Genomic DNA, 17,932 nt, shown 5'->3' with positions numbered 1-17,932 from the left:
GGCAGCCAAACTTCTCCCCAGGTGGAGAGGGAGAAGAGATAGCTGAATGCTGGTGCACACCCAGGGGGCTCTGGCCTAAGCATGTCCCTGCTTCCATCCAGGCCGGGGCCACAGGACAGGACCAAGCGATAGCTTAAGATTTTGAATTTAAAGTAACACACAGGCTCCCCTAATGGGAAGATCCCACACTGGTGTGTAGCTAGATAACTTGGGAAAGCCCCGTTTGCCACCTCTGTAAAGTGGGGGTACCCAGAGTCAACCCCGAGGGTCGTATCAAGAATCTCGTGAGACCATGTGTGAAAGCAATTAGCACGGCCCACAGCACCAGGGAAGGCCTCAGTGAGTGGCAGCTGCTGCTACAAATAAAATAATACGTAATACGATGGGATAGGTTGTTCCTAACGTTTTTCTCAATAGAGCATGTCTTAAGCCACCTTCGCAGAGAAGGTACAAAGGTCAAAGCCAGCCCAGAACGGCAGAGAAAGGGGTCCCCAGCTCAGCCAGCGCCTCAGTCTCACTGGCAAGAAGGGACAGGTCAAGTTCCTCCAGCAAGTGGCCCGGCCGCCCTCCGTCTTACCAGCCCCAGGGCTCCTTGGAGACGTTGTGAATGAGGGCCCCACGGCAGAAGCTCAACTCATCGTTCCGCTTGGCTTTGTAGTCATACAGAGCTTTCACAGTTCTCTGAGGCTTTGGGGGAGAAAACAAGAGAAGGTCAAGCTGGGAGACAGTAGCAGAGAGAGGCATCTGCGTGGGGTCTTCTCATTGGGAAACAGGAGGCTTCAGCCCAAGGTTACAGTGCCATCTGCTGGCCGTGGGCTGGCACTGCGTGGCAGAGGAGCCTCCCAAAGTCACCAGGGAGCAGGGATGGGAACTGGCCCCAGATCAACCAGCTGTTAAGTGGCTGAGCTCAGAAGTCAGTTCATGTGGGTTACTGCCATTCTGTAAGAAGCAACATGGGCTCTAAAAGCTCTGCCGTAAGAACTTCCAAACAGAGGTGGTTTCACCTGCACATCTGCCTTCAAGGGTGGATACAACTTTGCCCCGTGAACTTCACAGGTCTCTGCCAGGCTCTAAGGCTGCGAGGTACAGCCAGTGGCAGAGGAAGTTGGCATATAATGGTCTCCATGAGGAGCAAGTCTCCAGCCTCTCAGAGGACAGGAGAGGTCCTCAAGTCAGCGCCTTCACTAACAAGAGAAATGAGCTGTCCATTGGCTGAACAGGCTTGCAGGAGGCACAACGAAATGATAAACAGTGCATGCACCCAGCCAGACTGACCGGGCCAGATTCCAGCTCCATCCCATCCTGGCTGTGCGGTGGGCACAGAAATTGCACCCGTGCATATGTATGTCCTCTTAGGACGGCTCTAATCATCCCAGTTCCGAGAACACATCCGAAGGAAATAATGCAGAAGATGCCCAAAGCCTCAGATGTGACGTTCATGTTAGTGTTAACCAGAACAGCAAAGACCAGAAATGACCAATGTGGCCACTGATGGGGATGTAGCTAAACTGGCACAGCCACCTGAATACTGAAAACATTCTTTTCTTCAAAGTTGAAATTGTAGCCCATGTGTTGGGTTTGGTTCACCAGTCTTAGTTAAGAACGGTCATGAGGAAAATAAGCAAAGGAGGCACCCACACAGGACCAAGAGGGAGGTGAACAGAATACAAATGGCAGCGGGGGGCTGGGGGGGGGGGCTGTACAATGCATCTCCGTGCAGACAAAGGGCCAGGGGTGCAGACAGCGACGGAGTTCGCACCGGGAGACCAGGGCTCATCACCGGTCTCGTTCCCAGAGCAGTGGTTTTCTCAGTGCTGACCCATCTTCAATCGCAGCAATAGTAATGATTTTATTTTGAGGGGCTCCCCCTAGTCTGGCAGCCTGCGCGCCCATCCAGCGGCCATGGTGCTTTACTGGTCTCACTCAGGACAGGGAGAGTCTCTCTACAACTTGGGGTGGTGGCCAGGATTTAAAAAAAAACAAAAACAGGGAGAATTGACATAAAATATCCAGATGAATGGCTTGTCTTGCAAAACCAGGAGACCTGGCCCACTCTCTGGAAAGGCAGCAACCGAGGGTGAATAGGGCGTAGCCGCCCTCGATACTGGCTGGGGGTTCCTCAGTTTACCCCTGTGACCACGGTCCCCTGACATCCAGCTGACAGGCGGCCTTCTTCTCACTACCAACAGCTTCTTCACATCGAATAAAGCCCCCTACTAAGTTCACACACAGTCCCCCTGCCCGCATCCTTCCGAGCCTTCATCTGGGATTTGCACTGGCCAAGGATTAGACATTTAAAAGAAGAGAAGAAATTCATCTCCGGATTTGCAGGCAGCAAGAATTATCCGTGAACCGTGCGCCGGGTGCACCCCGCCCAACAGAAAATTCTGATCGTTCTTCTTCCGCAGGAACCCGAGCGAGGAGGAGCTGGGGACGGAGTTAAAACCCACCCCCACCTGGGGGCGGGGGTCACAGCGCAGCCGGGGTGGGAGCGGGAGAGAAGGCGCACACTGCGAGGAGGTCAGTGAACCAGACGGAATTCATAAACACCACGGGCTCCGTCCGTGAGCAAGAAACATCTGAAAGACTTTTAATTAGAAGCCGTTTGGCCCAAAGGTGGTTCCTCAAACCTCGGAGCTTTAGCAAGTCACCGTCACTTTTAGGTGGAATTCTATTAATCTCTTCCCTGAAACCAGATGTCACACTGTCAATCATCATTCCTTCTCAAAAAAATGACATAAAATCAATTTGGGGGGGGAGGGGCAAGTCTGCCCTCAAGTCCCCTTGCCGTGCTCTGCGGGGTGGGGGCATGGGGCGGGCTCTGTGTCCGTTTGGGGACCAGGCCGTGGTGGGCATGGGAGGGATGGCGCCGTACCATGGAGGGGCTGATTTCACTGGGATCCACATACATTCTGCTGACGTCGTAAAGGGAGTTGATGTCTCTTTCCTAAAAAAGAGCAAAGCAGAGTAAAGGGACACCCTCCGAGCGCCCGGGGCGGCCCGACACAGAGCCAGGCTTCTCGGCCACCCCCAGGGACGAAGCATTGAAACCTCCCAGTTTCCTCGTGCCTCCTGGTGGAGACGGGGAGAAGCTGCTGAAAAGCTCCCCCAAACTTGGAAACTGCACCCCCAGAGGAGAGAGCTCTCTGTGCCGGCCCTCCTCTGCCCGGCCCTGCAGCAAAGCCAAGCCTGGAGAGCAGCGGCAGGCGGAAGCTCCCGCGGGCCAGGGCCCGCCCCACACCGCCCCGTGAGCCAGTTCCACGTCCACGGGGGGACACAGGCCACCCCCTCAAGGGACTGCCACTGTGGAAACTGGCAAACACCCCAAACCTAGACACGTTCTACATTTACCGGCTCACACTGAACACCCATCCCGCCTCTGTCTGCTTTTGTCACTGTCTCTCCGGGTCCTCTCTGGCCTTGGGCGACAGCGGCTCCCTGACTTCGAACTGGCTTTCCCCATGGCCCTGTGGGTCCCGGCTGTCAGGTCTGGGCTCCCGTGTTGACCCTCCTCAGACCTGGTCCAAGCGCTCTGGCTGCGGTCGGCTTCTCAGTCATCCACCTGCCCGGGACAGCTTCCTCCTGCAAGCTGTCCAGCTCCCCCTCCAGAACCGGAATTTCCCAAGCCAGGCTGTGCTCCACCACATGGCCAAGGGCTACGAGTGCTCCTGGGCCATGGCTGGTATATCCTGAATCCTGTATCCTGTCACCTACGTGGCAGGAACTGAGATGGAGGCAGGAATCAAATCAGGTCTGTTTTCGGCTCAGAACCCTCTGGTGGCTCAGAATAAAAGCCAGTGTCTCTCGGGGGCCTGCCCTGCTCCAAGGAGTCCTTCCTTAGGTCTGCCGCACTCTGGCTCTCTCAGTGCCGGCCACACTGGCTGCTTCTCTGAGCCTCCAGGCACGCCCTCGCCACAGGACCTTTGTACCCACTGACCTTCCTGTCCTTAGCTGCATGAAGCACTCCTCCATAAGCGCTCGAGTCTGCCTGAGTACCTCATTCCCAGTGAGAACTTTCCAGAACTTTCCACACTCGGGAAGCGCAGCCCCTTCCGCATCACTGCCTCCATGAACCGCCCCCCCGCCCACTTTCCCTCTATACTGCACGTCACCCTCTGTCCCACAATGTGTTTTTTCAGTTGATCCCACTTATTATCTGTCCCACACAAGACTGCAAGCAGCACGAGGGCGGGGTCCGTGTCCCCCGGTCCCCGAGCCATCCCGCACACCTGGGGAGGGCTCAGCGGAGGTTTGCCGGACGACGGCAGACGCGCAGCCAAAGCGCAAGCGGGTCACCCGCCTACCATGTTGTAGCGCTCCAGGAGCTCCGGCGTCACGGGGTAGCGCAGCCGCATCTTCCGGTACAGCGCGTGCTTCTCGTAGTAGCTCACGAGCTCCACGAGGCTCTCGAAGTAGGCCGAGGTCCCCAGCACGAAGTGCCGGCCGTCCCGGTGGATGCGGCAGTGCTTGACCTTGCCCCTGGCCCTGGAGGGGGACACCACACAGAGCTGGCCACCGAGACCCCAGACGCCACACGGTCGTGCACGCCCCGCTAACGAGAAACCACCTAGCTCCCCGTCCAGGGGACCCGGGAGAGAAGCGAGGTTCGGCCCTCCTAGGGGATACGACCATGGCAGGTCTTCTCAACACAGACACAGAGAAAGCTGCACCTTACAGGAGATACGGAGTGACCCAACAGCTCGCTCCTCCTCTGCCCACTCCCCCTGACCCCAGTTAGAGGACTTGCCTTTGGGAAAGGCCAGGTATCCAGATCAGGGTCTGCAAACAGGGACCCGAAGGCCAAACGGGGGCCCCACCCCTCCCCTGCCCTCGCTTTTGTAAATAAAGTTTTATTGACACACAGCCACAGTCGTCCACTTGGGTGTGGCCTGTGGCTGCTTCCACCCCACAGCGCCAGAGCTGAGTGGCTGCACCCGAGGCCACAGGGCTCGAAGGGCCGACAGTAGTCACCCTCCGGTCCTCTAACAGGAAACGGCCGCTGGTCTCTACTCCACAGCTCTGGGCTTTGATGCTCATATCCTTGAATCTGATCTTGAGTGGCTCAACTACGACAACCACCAATTTCTTTCCCCCCCAAACAGCAAAGCAACCTTTGGTGGCCTCACCCTGCTGACAGAGCGGGTGGGAAAAATCGAGAGCAGAACTCAATCTTCAGTCTTACTAGATTTATCGCCAAGAAAAAGGACCATTTGGGAAAATAAGTTTTGACCCTAACTTCACAGCCAAACGGCATCTTCTGAAACTGTCTAAAGACATAATTAGAGGCATGAGCTACTCATCGTTTAAGAATCTTGCACCTTAGAGGGGCGGCCAGGTGGCTCCGCTGGTTAAGCATCTGACTTTGACTTCAGCTCAGGTCATGATCTCGGGGTCGTGAGATGGAGCCCCTGCTGGGCTCCCGTGCTCGGGGCGGTGGGGGGGGGGCTGCTTGGAATTTTCTCTCACCCTCCCCTTCTCCCTCTCCCTCACTGCCCCCCACAAGCTTGTGCGCGGTCCCTCAAATAAATAAATATAAAAACTCAGCACCTTAAAGATACTTTTTGTTTTATTTTTTATTTTTTTAAAGATTTTATTTATTTATTTGACAGAGAGAGATCACAAGTAGGCAGAGAGGCAGGCAGAGAGAGAGGAGGAAGCAGGCTCCCTGCTGAGCAAAGAGCCCGATGCGGGACTCGATCCCAGGACCCTGAGATCATGACCTGAGCCGAAGGCAGCGGCTTAACCCACTGAGCCACCCAGGCGCCCAAAGATACTTTTTGTTTTAAAAAACACACCCTGTTAAGCCATTTCTTCAATAAGTCTGGCAAAAACACAAACAAAAACAAAAACCAAAAAAAAAAACCATGCTAGAAGGGTTCTGCCTCCATGGCTTATTTGCAGGGATATTTTATTAGTATTTCTTAAAAACAAACAAACAGTTGAGCAGAAAAACAAACTGCAAGATAAAACGACAGTAGGGTCCCGTTAGTATTTTTTAAAGATGGAAGTGAATTTCCACACATGAAAGAGCACAGTATTTTCCACAGGGACATACCCATGGAGGTCATTTGGGTTTTGTTTTGTTTTGTTTTTTCCTGAGCCCACACGGAGATACCAGTCAGAAAAATGTGCTTCCTACCAGGACGAGGACCCAGATGGATGGACCACAGGGGGCTTAGCCTTCACCGTGATGTCTTATTTTCTAAGAATATATTTGCATAATAAAGACATTTTCAACTTTTGGGGCACCTGGGTGGCTCAGGTGGTTAAGCATCTGCCTTCAGCTCAGGTGATGATCCCAGAGCCCTGGGGTTGAGCTCCCTGCTCAGTGGGGAGCCTGCTTCTCCCTCTGCTCAGAGGGAGGGGCTCATGCTCTCTCTTCTCTCACCTGCTCACTCTCCATCAAATAAAATCTTTTAAAAAATGTTTTCTAGGGGAGGGTATGTGATTTGGTGAGTGCTGTGAAGTGTGTAAACCTGGTGATTCACAGACCTGTACCCCTGGGGATAAAAATATATGTTTATAAAAAATAAAAAATTTAAAAAAAAAAAAAAATGTTTTCTAAACGTTTTACAAAAGTTTCCTAGCGCAGGGAGGCTCTAGGGTCTGGAAATTAATTAAGAGTAGGGACCAGGTTCTGGTTCCTTCAGGGATCCTGACTGCACCTGTGTTTCCCTGTCCACAAGGCCAGGGACGGATAGTTCCTGTCCCCAGATACTGGGGAGGGGGCCGGGGAGGGAGAGTTCCTCCAGACCCGTGCTCTCCGTCCGCCTGGAGCCCATCCCCCACCGTGTCCCCCTAGCACTCCCGTTCACCCTCTGTCACCTGCCCGTCCACTCTGTGGCATTTACCGCACAACATCACAGTGATGTGTCGGTCATGTGCCTGACCCTCCTGCCCCAGGCAACACTGCTCAGTGAGGGACAGTCACCCCTACCCCACACCATGACCACAGTGAATTAGAAAAAGTCTCTGTGTCCGGGCGGGGGGAGGTCATCTTTGACTATTACAGTGACCACGACCCCCACGGACATGCGGGGGGTGGAGGCCAGGACATGCACCGTCCCAACACAAAGGAAATAGCCTTCCCTTCCTCTCCTCCTTAAGACACCAGCACCTCGTCACTGGCTCACTCAGCCAGCGCGTCCCGACCCCCTGCTGCTGGCAAGCCAATGCTCAGCAAGAGGGAAGCGCTCAAGAGAGACACACGAGGAACAGGATGTCTCGGTCGCAGCAGACTGTTGGCCTCATGAGAGCAAGGACTGGCCGGTTTGTATCCCTTCTGTGTTTCGGGAGCCCAACAAGGAGCCCGGCACATAGTAGGTGCTCACTGAACACTTAAACATTTACTGAGCCCTAAAACTTAAAAACTCCAGCTTTTAGGGTACCACCAGTCTCAGGGGGAGGGCGGGCAGGCAAACAGCAGGGTGGACGCATAAGGCCAGGCCTCCGTCTGGGGATCTCATTTTCATCCACATGGTTCCAGGGAAGTGATTCCAACCCACAGCCAGCCTGAAGGTGCCCAGTCGGAACCATGACACCCCACTCAGGCAGGGGCCGGGGAAAGCGTGGGGATCACAGGACTCGTCTTTTCTACCCGACACCGGCTCCCAAGGGGAACCCAGTGCAGAGTAGCACCGAGACAGACACACAACTGGCCTCCCGAGGGCTGCCCGGTGAGACGTGGATCCAGGCCTGCTGGAAGCCGGCTCGCCTGCTGAGCATCTCCGCTAGTAGCCGGTAACGCCTCCTTTCTGGGATGCTTGGCCACTGAGTCTGGTTTCTGTCCCTTGTACCCCAAAGCCTCCCGACTGACAGAACTACCGCACAACTCCACGCCCAGCACCCAACATGGCGGCTGGCACAACAGGTGTTCATTAAACTTGCCCAATCCCATCCGGGTGGGAGGCAGCACCACCAAGAGCTTTGGGGCCAAAGGCAAGGTGCCAGTGCCAAGCAGCCCAGAGCCTCCCTGTCGGCAGCACAAAGCACAGAGGAGCCAGGCTGGCCGGAGCCGGCACAGAGTAAACATTGCTCAGTAAACAGCAATGATAACAAGCCTCACCACCACCACCACCACTCACCAAGAAGGAAGGAGTAACAGGGTGGGGGGGGGGGGGAGCAAATCCACATGCCCAGAGGGCAGCCTGGCAGGGTCAGCAAGGGGAATGGGCCAAGGCAACAGCAATGGAAGGAACAGAGCGGCCTGGACGCACCAGGGCCTCTCCTGAACCGCTGGGAACCATCATCACCACGTGAGAACGTGGGGTCTGGAGCTTCCGCTTCCTCCCACTTTTCCCAAGGAGAAATCTAGACTTCCAAGAGCAGTTTCCCAGTACTTAACATAACCACGCAGGCCGAGGCTCCGTCTGGCCCATAAGCCTCTTGAAACCTCACTGTGGCTTTGAACATGGGTTAAGTCCAAGTCTGAAATTCTGCCTCAGTCCCAGGACAAGGCTGTGTGGCTCTAGACAGGACACTTAACCTCTCTGGGCCTCCATTTCCCTACTCGCAGTACCTCCTCTACTCTTCATGGGCTGCGAGGAAGGACTCGGGCAGACGAAGCCTCCACGGCAGGCCCGTGTCAGGAACGTTCCTTAGGGCTCCACACGCTGGGGTAGGGGAGACGCGGGGACAGTAAGGTGGACCGGGTCTGAAACTCCCCGACACTGCCCCTGGGGGAAACCAGAGCAACCTGGGGTTTGGGGATGGAACTAGAGGACAGAACCACAGTCTTGGAGGCGGTCGGTCCGTGCGGCCTTCCCACTGCCCACGCTGGGCGGAAGGACAGCAGGTCTGCCACGTCACTGCTCTGGGCTGCCAGGGCTGCCTGGGTGCAAACCCCAGCTCCGCCGTTACCGGCTGCATGTTTCAGCGTACCTTAAGCTCCCTGTGCCTCAGTTTCCTCCTCTGAACAAGAAGGATCATGGTCATGAAGCTGCTGGAAGACGGAATGAGCTCCCGGGGCAGGTGCAACTCCTAAGGACCCAGAGCCGGGCCCCGCACACAGAGAGCTCCCCTGAGCAGACGCCGCTCGTGCCTTCCACACCCGGGGTGCCTCCGGCGAGCACGTGCTGGCTCCCACCACCCCCCACCCCCCCCCCGCTCACCTGAAGGTGATGGCGTACGAGTCGGTGCCTTCTCGCCTCCGGATGAGGAAGGCGCCGTCCCGGGGAACCCTCATTAGCATGTCCTCCGCTTCCCCGCGGCTCAGCCCGTCGTAGTACCACCTGCGGCACAGGGAAATCGGCCAAGTGAGACGGGCACCCACGGAGGAGGAAGCCCTGGGCTCCGAGGCTGCCTGGAAAAAGGCCCCAGAGACCGCCGTGGAAATTCCACCGCAGGCTTCCCCACCCAACAACGCCGCTGAAGACGGCAATCTTTTTTTAAAAAAGACCACCAAGATGGAGCTCAGGGAAGACATTCCTATAGTGGGTTCTGCTTGGAGCACGAGAGAAGAAATTAAACCCACCTGTACCCATCCCACCCCTGCCCCCCATCAGCCCGACCAGGGCCAGCATCTGTCAATGTGGAGAACAGAAAATCGGAGGCAGAGGACACAGGAACAGAATTTCGGGTCTTTTTGTCTGGTTAGTCTTGGGTTACTTTCAAAGATATGAAATGGCAGATTTTAAAAAGGCAATCTATACACATTCAGATAAAAGTAAGAAAGCTGCGGTAAGTTATAAGGCCTCTCAGAAATGTACATTTTAGCAGCCTTCTGCTTAAAAATAGCTCCCCTGCTCATTTCCAGAATGGGTTAACCTTTTGCGAGGCGTAACTAATATTCATTTCACTAGATAAAAATGAAAGGAGATGTGTACAATTACTTTCTTTTTGTTCACTTGCACAATGAACAGGGAATGAGCTTTGACAAGCAGAACAGTATCACCGGACCAAAATTCAGCTCCGGAAATCAAAGCCCGAGAGCTCGGGACTGTGAAGGTACGGGAGGAGAGGGGCAGGCAGAGGCCGAGGGACGGGAAGAAAGATGGAGTCGGTGTTTGGAAACAGGGGCCATCCTGGGGAATTTAAGAGATCCCGGGGGCCTGGGTGAGGGGCCTTGGGGGAAACTGAGCCCCAGCACACCCACAAGACTGGCTTTCCCGACTGCTGAACCCAATCCGCCTGGGTGTCTGCACCCACTAAACCTGGCGCCTGAGGCCTGCGGCCCCGGGAGCACGGGCACACATACGGCTTTGACTCGTGGGGGTTGGGGTTGGGCACGGGGTCGGTGAGCCGGAGCTCGAACTCGGTGCAGCGCAGGTGCGTCTCGCGGTAATGCTGGATGAGGTCATAGATGCTGGTGAACGTGACGTTGTCGGTCAGGAAGTACTTCATGGTCCCACCCTCCATCGTGGACCGGATCCGGCAGTGCTGGACCCGGCCAGACCGCCTGCAGGGAGAGGGACGACGTCAGCAACGAGGCTGGGCCCACTGACCCTGCCTGCACCCGGGGTGGCGGAGGACATGCAGGGGGGCGGGACGGGGATGGGGGGTGGACCAGCACTGCGGCCGGGGCACTGACAGGGAGGCACCACGTGTGGCCACACACGCCTCCCTCTGCTCTTAGAGAAGGCTGGCCCTTGAGCCTGGATTCCAGAACATTCTACCAACTTCCTTCAACGACATTTACCTACCTAACTCCTACTCTGGAGCCAGAAGGTCTAGGGGTAAATCCAGACTCAGCCACTGATGTGCTAAGTGACCCTGAAAAAGTGACTGGTCCTCTCTGAGCGCCCCCCCCATCATCATCCCTGTGGTCTGTCCTCGCTGAGCTGTCCTAAGGATTGACCAAGATCACACACAAAATGTGTCTACAACGCTGCCTGGCACATGGGAAGTATCTTGTAGGAGTTAGCTGTCACTCTTAGAGGTATGTTGTTATAATGTGTATCCTTCGGGTCTCCATGGAAACACCACTTCTTACAGGAAGTCTTCCCTGACCATTCCCAGCCCAATGTTCCATCAGGCCCTGCTCGTATAGACTTCTGTAACATCTAGCATTTTCTGCATTGCACGTTATCACAACTACAATTATAGATCACTGATTCCTTTTTCATTGTCCATCTTCCTGACCAGACTCTAATTGCCATCAGGACAGGGACCTGGACTGCCAGATCGCTGTGCCTAGCACACAGCAGTCACTCAATGCACACCCTTTAGTGAATGAAAGTACTAATGAGTCAGTGAGCGAGAAAGCTCCCAACGGCTCCATAAAGCCACCTTTAGAATCTCTGCTTTAGGGACAAGAAAACAAAGACAGAAGGAGGCTGAGTGACTTGGGATGCCCTACCTGCTCTAGACCAGGACTGGGGGACAGTGGAGGGGGGATGAGTACGGCCACATTGTCCTTAGTGCAAGGTCAGACCCTGTCTTGACTTAAAATGATGATGATACTTTGCTCATCATGGATTTTTCGTTACTTCTGATTTTTAAACATTTTGCACTGAAATACCACTAGTCTTGATTGCTGTGTTTTGGGCCTCACCTGCCTCGGCCCACCCCTGCCCCACACAGATCCCTAAACGAAGTCTGGGGTTCTGGTGGAGGCCTGAGTTCGCACAACTCATGCCATGCCCACCCCCCCACCCCCCTGCCCCGGACCAGCTGCAAGGGGAAGGCGGCGTGTGCCTACCAGAAGGACAGGGTGTAGTCGTTGGGGAAGGTCTTGCTCTCTCGCACCAGGAAGGTCCCGTCTTTGCCCCCCGTCTCCGCACAGTACTCCTGCAGCAGCCTCTCGGCACTCGTCCTCTTCTCCACCTTCTTGTGGAACCACTCCTCCCCAAAATGCAGCTCTGTGGGGGGTATATCCTGGGCCACAAGAGGAGGCATTTCTGAAAACCTGAACCAGACCCCCAGCACGGCCAGACCGGTCCCTCTGCGCGTGCTGGCTCGGGACTGGATAGCAGACAGGCTGGTGTCGGCTTGCCCTCACCCCAAGAGGTCTGGGAAGGTGGCTTCCAACAGCCCTCCCTTGCCTGCTGCCATGGGCAGTGGCCTCCTGGAGTCCTAAGATATCAACAAAGGGGCCCTGCCCCCAGTACAGGTTTCAACTCTACTGCACAAGAAATCTGAGAGCCATAAAGCCCTGGAAATTGCCCTCAAGAAACAGCACCGAGGATGGCCAGGAGCCAGAGGGGAGAGGGCAGGAAAGCTGGGAATCAGGCTGGCCAGGGGGCTGGACGGAGCATCCAAATGACTTCCATTCCCACCCAGAGCACAGGCCCACCAGGCCCTGCAGAGAGCAGGAAAGACATCCTTGAATATCATTGGTTGGTAAGCCAGCCAATCAGAGAAGAGCCAGGCAGACCTTGGTACCCGAAGGGGTGGCTCCTTGGGCTGAGGATGTTGGGGCCTGTGGCCATGGGACAGAGGACGGGTTAGGAGGCTGTGTCCCCTACCTGGGGCAGCTCCTCTTCTGCTGTCTGTTCAATGTCGTCGCTGAACGACAGCTTGGCATCGGCGATGGCACAGTAGTGCCGAGTCCATTTCTGGAAGAGGAAACCAGCATGAGCTCTCCCCTCCGTCTTCACCGCATCAACTCTGGGACCCAGGGGCCCCGCCCGGCATCACCCCAGCATTTGCGAGGGATGAACCTTTCCCACTTTCGTAGACGTATATGGTGGTTTCATGGAACTCGACCCCCTTCAGGACGTTTCCTTTAAAACATCTATTTTGGGGTTCTTTTGGCATTTTCAGGACTTTTTTTTAATCACTGGGTCTAAGAGTAGATACAACTTCGTGCCAAATTTCTAGTTCCTATTTATTTAATTTGAAGCCCTTTATGAATGATGGGATTGTTTTGGGGGCCTGGTGGCTGTCTTTTTCTATTACCTCCACTTTTAATGACTTTCAAGAGTTCTCAGCTAGTCTGGCCAGAGACTCTTCAACATCTGACTTAATTCTTTATTTACATGTTAACAATTTTTAGTGTTTCTAGGGTGGAAGAACATACATATCAAAATATATGCAGATGGATTTGCATGTTCCATTAAAGAATGTAAGAAGTGGCACAAGAATTCAAAATGCATTCCTCTCACCCAAATAAGTGGTCCACCCGGTCAAACTGTCCCGAATGGAAGGGTAGTAAGGAGTTAGGACAGCCAGATACAGTCACATCCTGGACTGAACCCTACACCGAAAACAGGACATCAGTGGACCAACTGGTAAAACTGAAAAAGGCCCATGAATGAACACGCGGGAGGACACCCGTGTTCATTTCCTGCTTCCAACAATTCCACTCTGGTTATAGAGGATGTTAGTATTTGGGGAAGGTGACTGAAGGGTACATAAATATTCTTTATGTGCGTGTGAATGTCCAATATGTTACTGGGAATATAAAGTGATTTCAAAGTAAAACATTAAAAATTCAAAAAGAAGGGCGCCTGGGTGGCTCCGTGGGTTGAGCCTCTGCCTTCAGCTCAGGTCATGATCTCAGGGTCCTGGGATCGAGTCCCGCATCGGGCTCTCTGCTCACCTGGGAGCCTGCTTCCCTCTCTCTCTCTCTCTGCCTGCCTCTCTGTCTACTTGTGATCTCTGTCAAATAAATAAGTAAAATCTTTCAAAAAAATTCAAGAAGAAAAAGAAAATAAAGGTGAAGATGGGAATAAGATAGGAATATTCTCAGAGTTCTCTGGTAGGCCTCAGATGTGCTCATGGCCCTGAGAAGGGGTGCGGGGAGACCCACCTGGTCGATGGAATCCCACATGTACAGTTCACCCTGCTGCTTGTGCTCATCCTTCTTGTCCTCCATGTTGACATCCACGTCGCCCCGGGGACCCAGCTTCTTATGCTGAGGGGAAAATGCACACAGTCTCCTCAAGACCCAAGTTCAGGATCTTGGAGCTAGCAAGCATTCATCCCCATCAGCCAGCCAGCCAGCCAGCATCTATCTGCAGTGTCGACCTCAGGGCCTTTGCACTGCCTGTTTTCGCCACCTGCCTTCTCTCTCACTACATTCAGCTCTGTGCTCAGTGTCACCTCCTCAGAGGAGCTTTCTCTGGCCCCTGGGAGTTATTTTCCAACTCTGGGCCCTTTGTGGTTCTCTGTGACTTCTGCTTCCCTGTCAAAAAACATAAGCCCCACGACGGCAGGACTTTGTGCGGTTCTCGGTTGAATCTTCTGTGGCAGCTCAGCAGATAGTAAGTGCTCGATAAACAGTGGGTCAGTGACACCACCCGCGTGTCCCGTGTTCTCTGCCACACACACAGGGAAGGGCAGGAACAGCCAGTCCAATGACCCAGAATGCAGGGCTGTGGACGGCACACCGGGGACACAGAGTTAAGCTGCTTTCTCAGCTGTGTGACCCTGGGCAGGAGGCTACACATCTCTGGGGCTTACAGTTCTCATCGGGGAGACTAAGACCATGACAACAACAATCTACATCCAGATGGGCGCCAACGTCCATGCAGGCCAGTATTTGTGAATCTTGATTCTGGTGGCCCAGAGGAGGGAGCTCAGGGTTGGGAGTCCAACCAGGGCTCAGATTCAGAGCCTTACTAGCTGGGTAACAGCGTGTCTCGATCTCAGTCACTTCCCCTGTGAAACGGGGGTAACGTCAGCCCCTGCTGGGTCCTGTCAGCCAAGGAGCATGAAAGCCACCTGTCAACACTGAGGCAGCATGTGTCATTTTGAATGGCCTCGAGTTCCCTCTTGGGCAGGAGCCAACCACAACTCAGCTAAGCCATCTTCTAGAACTCAAGGTCCCCATCTGGAAAATGGGTCTGGGGGCTGGGATCTGCCACCCCTCAGGGCTGCAGGAGACTGGACAGCATTTACTGTCACACCTAGCCAGGCTCCCCTACGCTGTTCTCACCCTCTTCCCTGAACCAGAAACGGAGGGAGCCACGAAGTACCAATGGGGAGGCAAAGGGTGCTCTGATGGGGCCTCCCCGACCTCACACCCTCAAACAAGAGCCAGAAACCCTCTGGGGATGCACAGGGAGCGGTCCCACGAAAACAAAGCTACAGGGAAATGCACCCTCACTGACCTAACGCCTGAGAAGCCGCGGACCCTGCCGGGCCCAGCTCTCGCGGCCTCTCATCCTGCCTTCCCCAAGCTGGAAGCTTCCCTTGGTGTCTCGAAAACACTGCCCCAGCATCATAACCAAATCCTCCAGATACACTAGTGCCTTTACCCTGAGGGCCCAAACATGCCCTCCTCGGGATGAACCTCTGAGAAAGCCCCCTCACAGCGTTTGGCCCTCCTCTGTGGACGGGTCTGTCTCCCCACTAGACCGTGACCTCCCGGCAGGCAGGGATTATTCCCAGTGCGGCTGGGTGGCCCAGTGACAGTCTGGGGAAAGTGTCACCCGTTCACACGACCCCCACGTTGACGGAGTTACTCCCCCAACCTGAAGGCAACGCCCCCCTCTGTGTGGCAAACACCTGTCTGTCCTTCCACACGAACCTGCCACCTGGCACCAAAATCCATCCCTCTCCTTCCGCCAGGGGCTAAACCGGAGACTTCACATCCAGCCGCCTCTGTGGGAGCTGTGGACATGTGACGGTCTCACACACAGGGCAGGACAGGCTGGGACATACCGAACTGACACCCCACTTGTTTGCCAGAAATCACGGACCCGGGACACGTCCAGGTTGCCCCTTCTCTGGGCTGAAGCTCAGATGGGCCCATGATCTACCATCGACCCCACACATGGGGACCACGTCCCAGGGCAGACCCCCACCCCTTCTGTGCCAGTGACCTCCTTTGAAGTTGGGGAAGACGACAGACCCGTTTCTCAAAACATTTACAATGCACATAAGACTATACTTTCAGGGATCATTTCTATAGTTTGTTACAATGCACATAATTTTAAGAGAAACTATATTGAAATACAGTTATTAAGACCTTAAATATTTATAATGTAAATAGGTGTGCTTCCTTATTAGCTTTTTATAGAAGATCTACAATCAAATCGATTAGCCACCATAATTTCAAAGCAGTGATGCGGACAAGATTATTTTAAGATATCTGTACTGTCAACACGATATGAAACTATCCATGATTTCTGCTGGTGACAAAGCCCCAAGTGGCTTGTTGCTGATATTCACAATGGAAGGAAATGTTAAGTTTTAGTTACAGGTTAATAATAATAAAGAGGCGGGACGCCTGGGTGGCTCAGTTGGTTAAGCAGCTGCCTTCGGCTCAGGTCATGATCCCAGCGTCCTGGGATCGAGTCCCACATCAGGCTCCTTGCTCGGCAGGGAGCCTGCTTCTCCCTCTGCCTCTGCCTGCCATTCTGTCTGCCTGTGCTTGCTCTCTCCCCCTCTCTCTCTCTGATGAATAAATAAAATTAAAAAAAAAAAAATAATAATAATAATAATAATAATAAAGAGGCAACATTTCCCCCCAAGTTCACATGCTACCATACCCCAGATTCTGAATGGATTCTCTGGGGGTCTACAGAATAAGAGGATGCTGGTTCCCTTGACAGCCTTGTGGACCAGAGCTCAAACCTTCTAGAACATTCTCCCTCAGTTAAAGAGGATATGACCTCTTCTGTGCTTTAAGCTGCAATATACCTGGTCTCTTCGTCTTAGTAATAAAGATCCCCAAACATCACCTCTCTCCCTGGCATCCCTGGCACTCGGGCACAGCTGAATCTTCAGCTCTCCCCCTTGCCAGCAGCTGGCAAGAGACCCCCTTCAGCCATGAGCACACACAGCCTTTTGGGGCAACTGTCTACCTCCATTCTGTGTCCATCTCACACAATGCACTGGGACACAGAGGATCCTCGAGGTGAAACAACTTTGCCCAGGGTCGCTCAGGGCGTCAGTAAGGAGAGCTGGTGGGAGTCTGGGCGGTGGAAGCAGGACCTGTGCTCTGAGCCACTGGCTTTCCTGAATGAATGCCAGGCCACCCGAGGCCACCCACCTTGATGATGAACTTCTCCCGCAGCTGGCTGGGTGAGGGCAGCTGGTCAGCGCTCGCCTCCGTGGGCTTCGTCAGCAGCTGGTCGCCAAACACCTCCTTGAACACCCGGGCCATGTGGCGCTGCTGCTCCACGCAACAGTGCTCCTCGATGGACAGGATCACTGGGAAGCTGTGTGCGGGAGGAGCGGGCTCAGCCCAGCAGGTGGGGGGTGGGGCCGGGGTGGGAGGTGGTGGGGGGGGTGCAGAGGGCAGCAGTGTCCCAGCACCCGCATCCTCCCAGCTCCAGAACCAGGGAGGGACTTCCGCTTTGGGCCTGAAGGGGGCGCCAACACTCAGCTGAAGACTTGTTGGGCTAGACCAGAGGATGGAGGCTGGGCAGGTAGGTAGGTGTGGGTTGTGTGTGGTGTGTATGGGTGTGGGCAGGGGCGTCTGTCCACCGTTCCCTTAAAGACGAACCACCAGGAAATCAGCCAACCGACCTGGAGGTGACAAAGGCATGGTCTTTGATGGCCTGCACGACGTCATCAAACTTGATCTTGGTGGTCCGTGTCCAGCCATGGTAGATGATGGGCTTCCCGTCGGGCCCATCCCAGCAGTCCACTGAGGGGAGAAACATGTAGTCTCGACATCTGGCCATCTGTCCCTGCCTGGAGAGTCCACTGACGGCAGCCACACCGCAAGGGGGGTCGGGGCGGGGATGGGCATCTGCCAGCTTGGGCCCGGGGCCCCCGGTGGCTCAGTTACCGATGTGAGGGCCACACACGAACTCCCCTCGGGGGCTGGCAACACGAGGAGCCCTGTTACCTGTGTACATGCATTACTTGTGCAGTTATGGGAAGACTGTAGTTGCTTAATTAAAGATCCCCAATACAGTCATCCCAAAGAAGCTAGTTTCAGTGTTTCCTTTTTTATTTTTTTTTAAAGATTTTATTTCTTTATTTGACAGAGAGAGAGATCACAAGTAGGCAGAGAGAGAGAAGGGGAAGCAGGCTCCCCACTGAGAAGAGAGCCCGATGCGGGGCTCGATCCCAGGACTCCAGGATCATGACCTGA

General features: G+C 54.5%; 1 protein-coding gene across 4 annotated transcripts in view; it reads right to left on the bottom strand.

Annotated features, from left to right (window-relative positions):
* The window catches only part of PLCG2 (phospholipase C gamma 2), a 142,597-nt gene that overhangs the window by 41,005 nt on the left and 83,660 nt on the right, over window positions 1-17,932 (bottom strand). For all 4 annotated transcript variants that reach the window (XM_045076347.1, XM_045076349.1, XM_045076348.1 and 1 more), the window contains exons 13-22: window positions 17,359-17,479; window positions 16,880-17,048; window positions 13,691-13,795; window positions 12,405-12,494; window positions 11,639-11,814; window positions 10,196-10,396; window positions 9,111-9,230; window positions 4,305-4,485; window positions 2,876-2,947; window positions 578-687 (exon numbers count right to left, since the gene is read on the bottom strand). In XM_045076347.1, coding sequence (XP_044932282.1) covers window positions 578-687; window positions 2,876-2,947; window positions 4,305-4,485; window positions 9,111-9,230; window positions 10,196-10,396; window positions 11,639-11,814; window positions 12,405-12,494; window positions 13,691-13,795; window positions 16,880-17,048; window positions 17,359-17,479 — 1,345 coding nt within the window. The remainder of the gene's footprint in view (window positions 1-577; window positions 688-2,875; window positions 2,948-4,304; window positions 4,486-9,110; window positions 9,231-10,195; window positions 10,397-11,638; window positions 11,815-12,404; window positions 12,495-13,690; window positions 13,796-16,879; window positions 17,049-17,358; window positions 17,480-17,932) is intronic.

The sequence above is a fragment of the Mustela putorius genome, unplaced genomic scaffold (assembly GCF_011764305.1).
Source record: "Mustela putorius furo isolate JIRA1106 unplaced genomic scaffold, ASM1176430v1.1 tig00000174_pilon_pilon_pilon, whole genome shotgun sequence".
NCBI classification, from domain to species: domain Eukaryota; kingdom Metazoa; phylum Chordata; class Mammalia; order Carnivora; family Mustelidae; genus Mustela; species Mustela putorius.
Note: the sequence above shows the minus strand (reverse complement) of the source record. Positions and strands in the feature narration are given on the sequence as shown.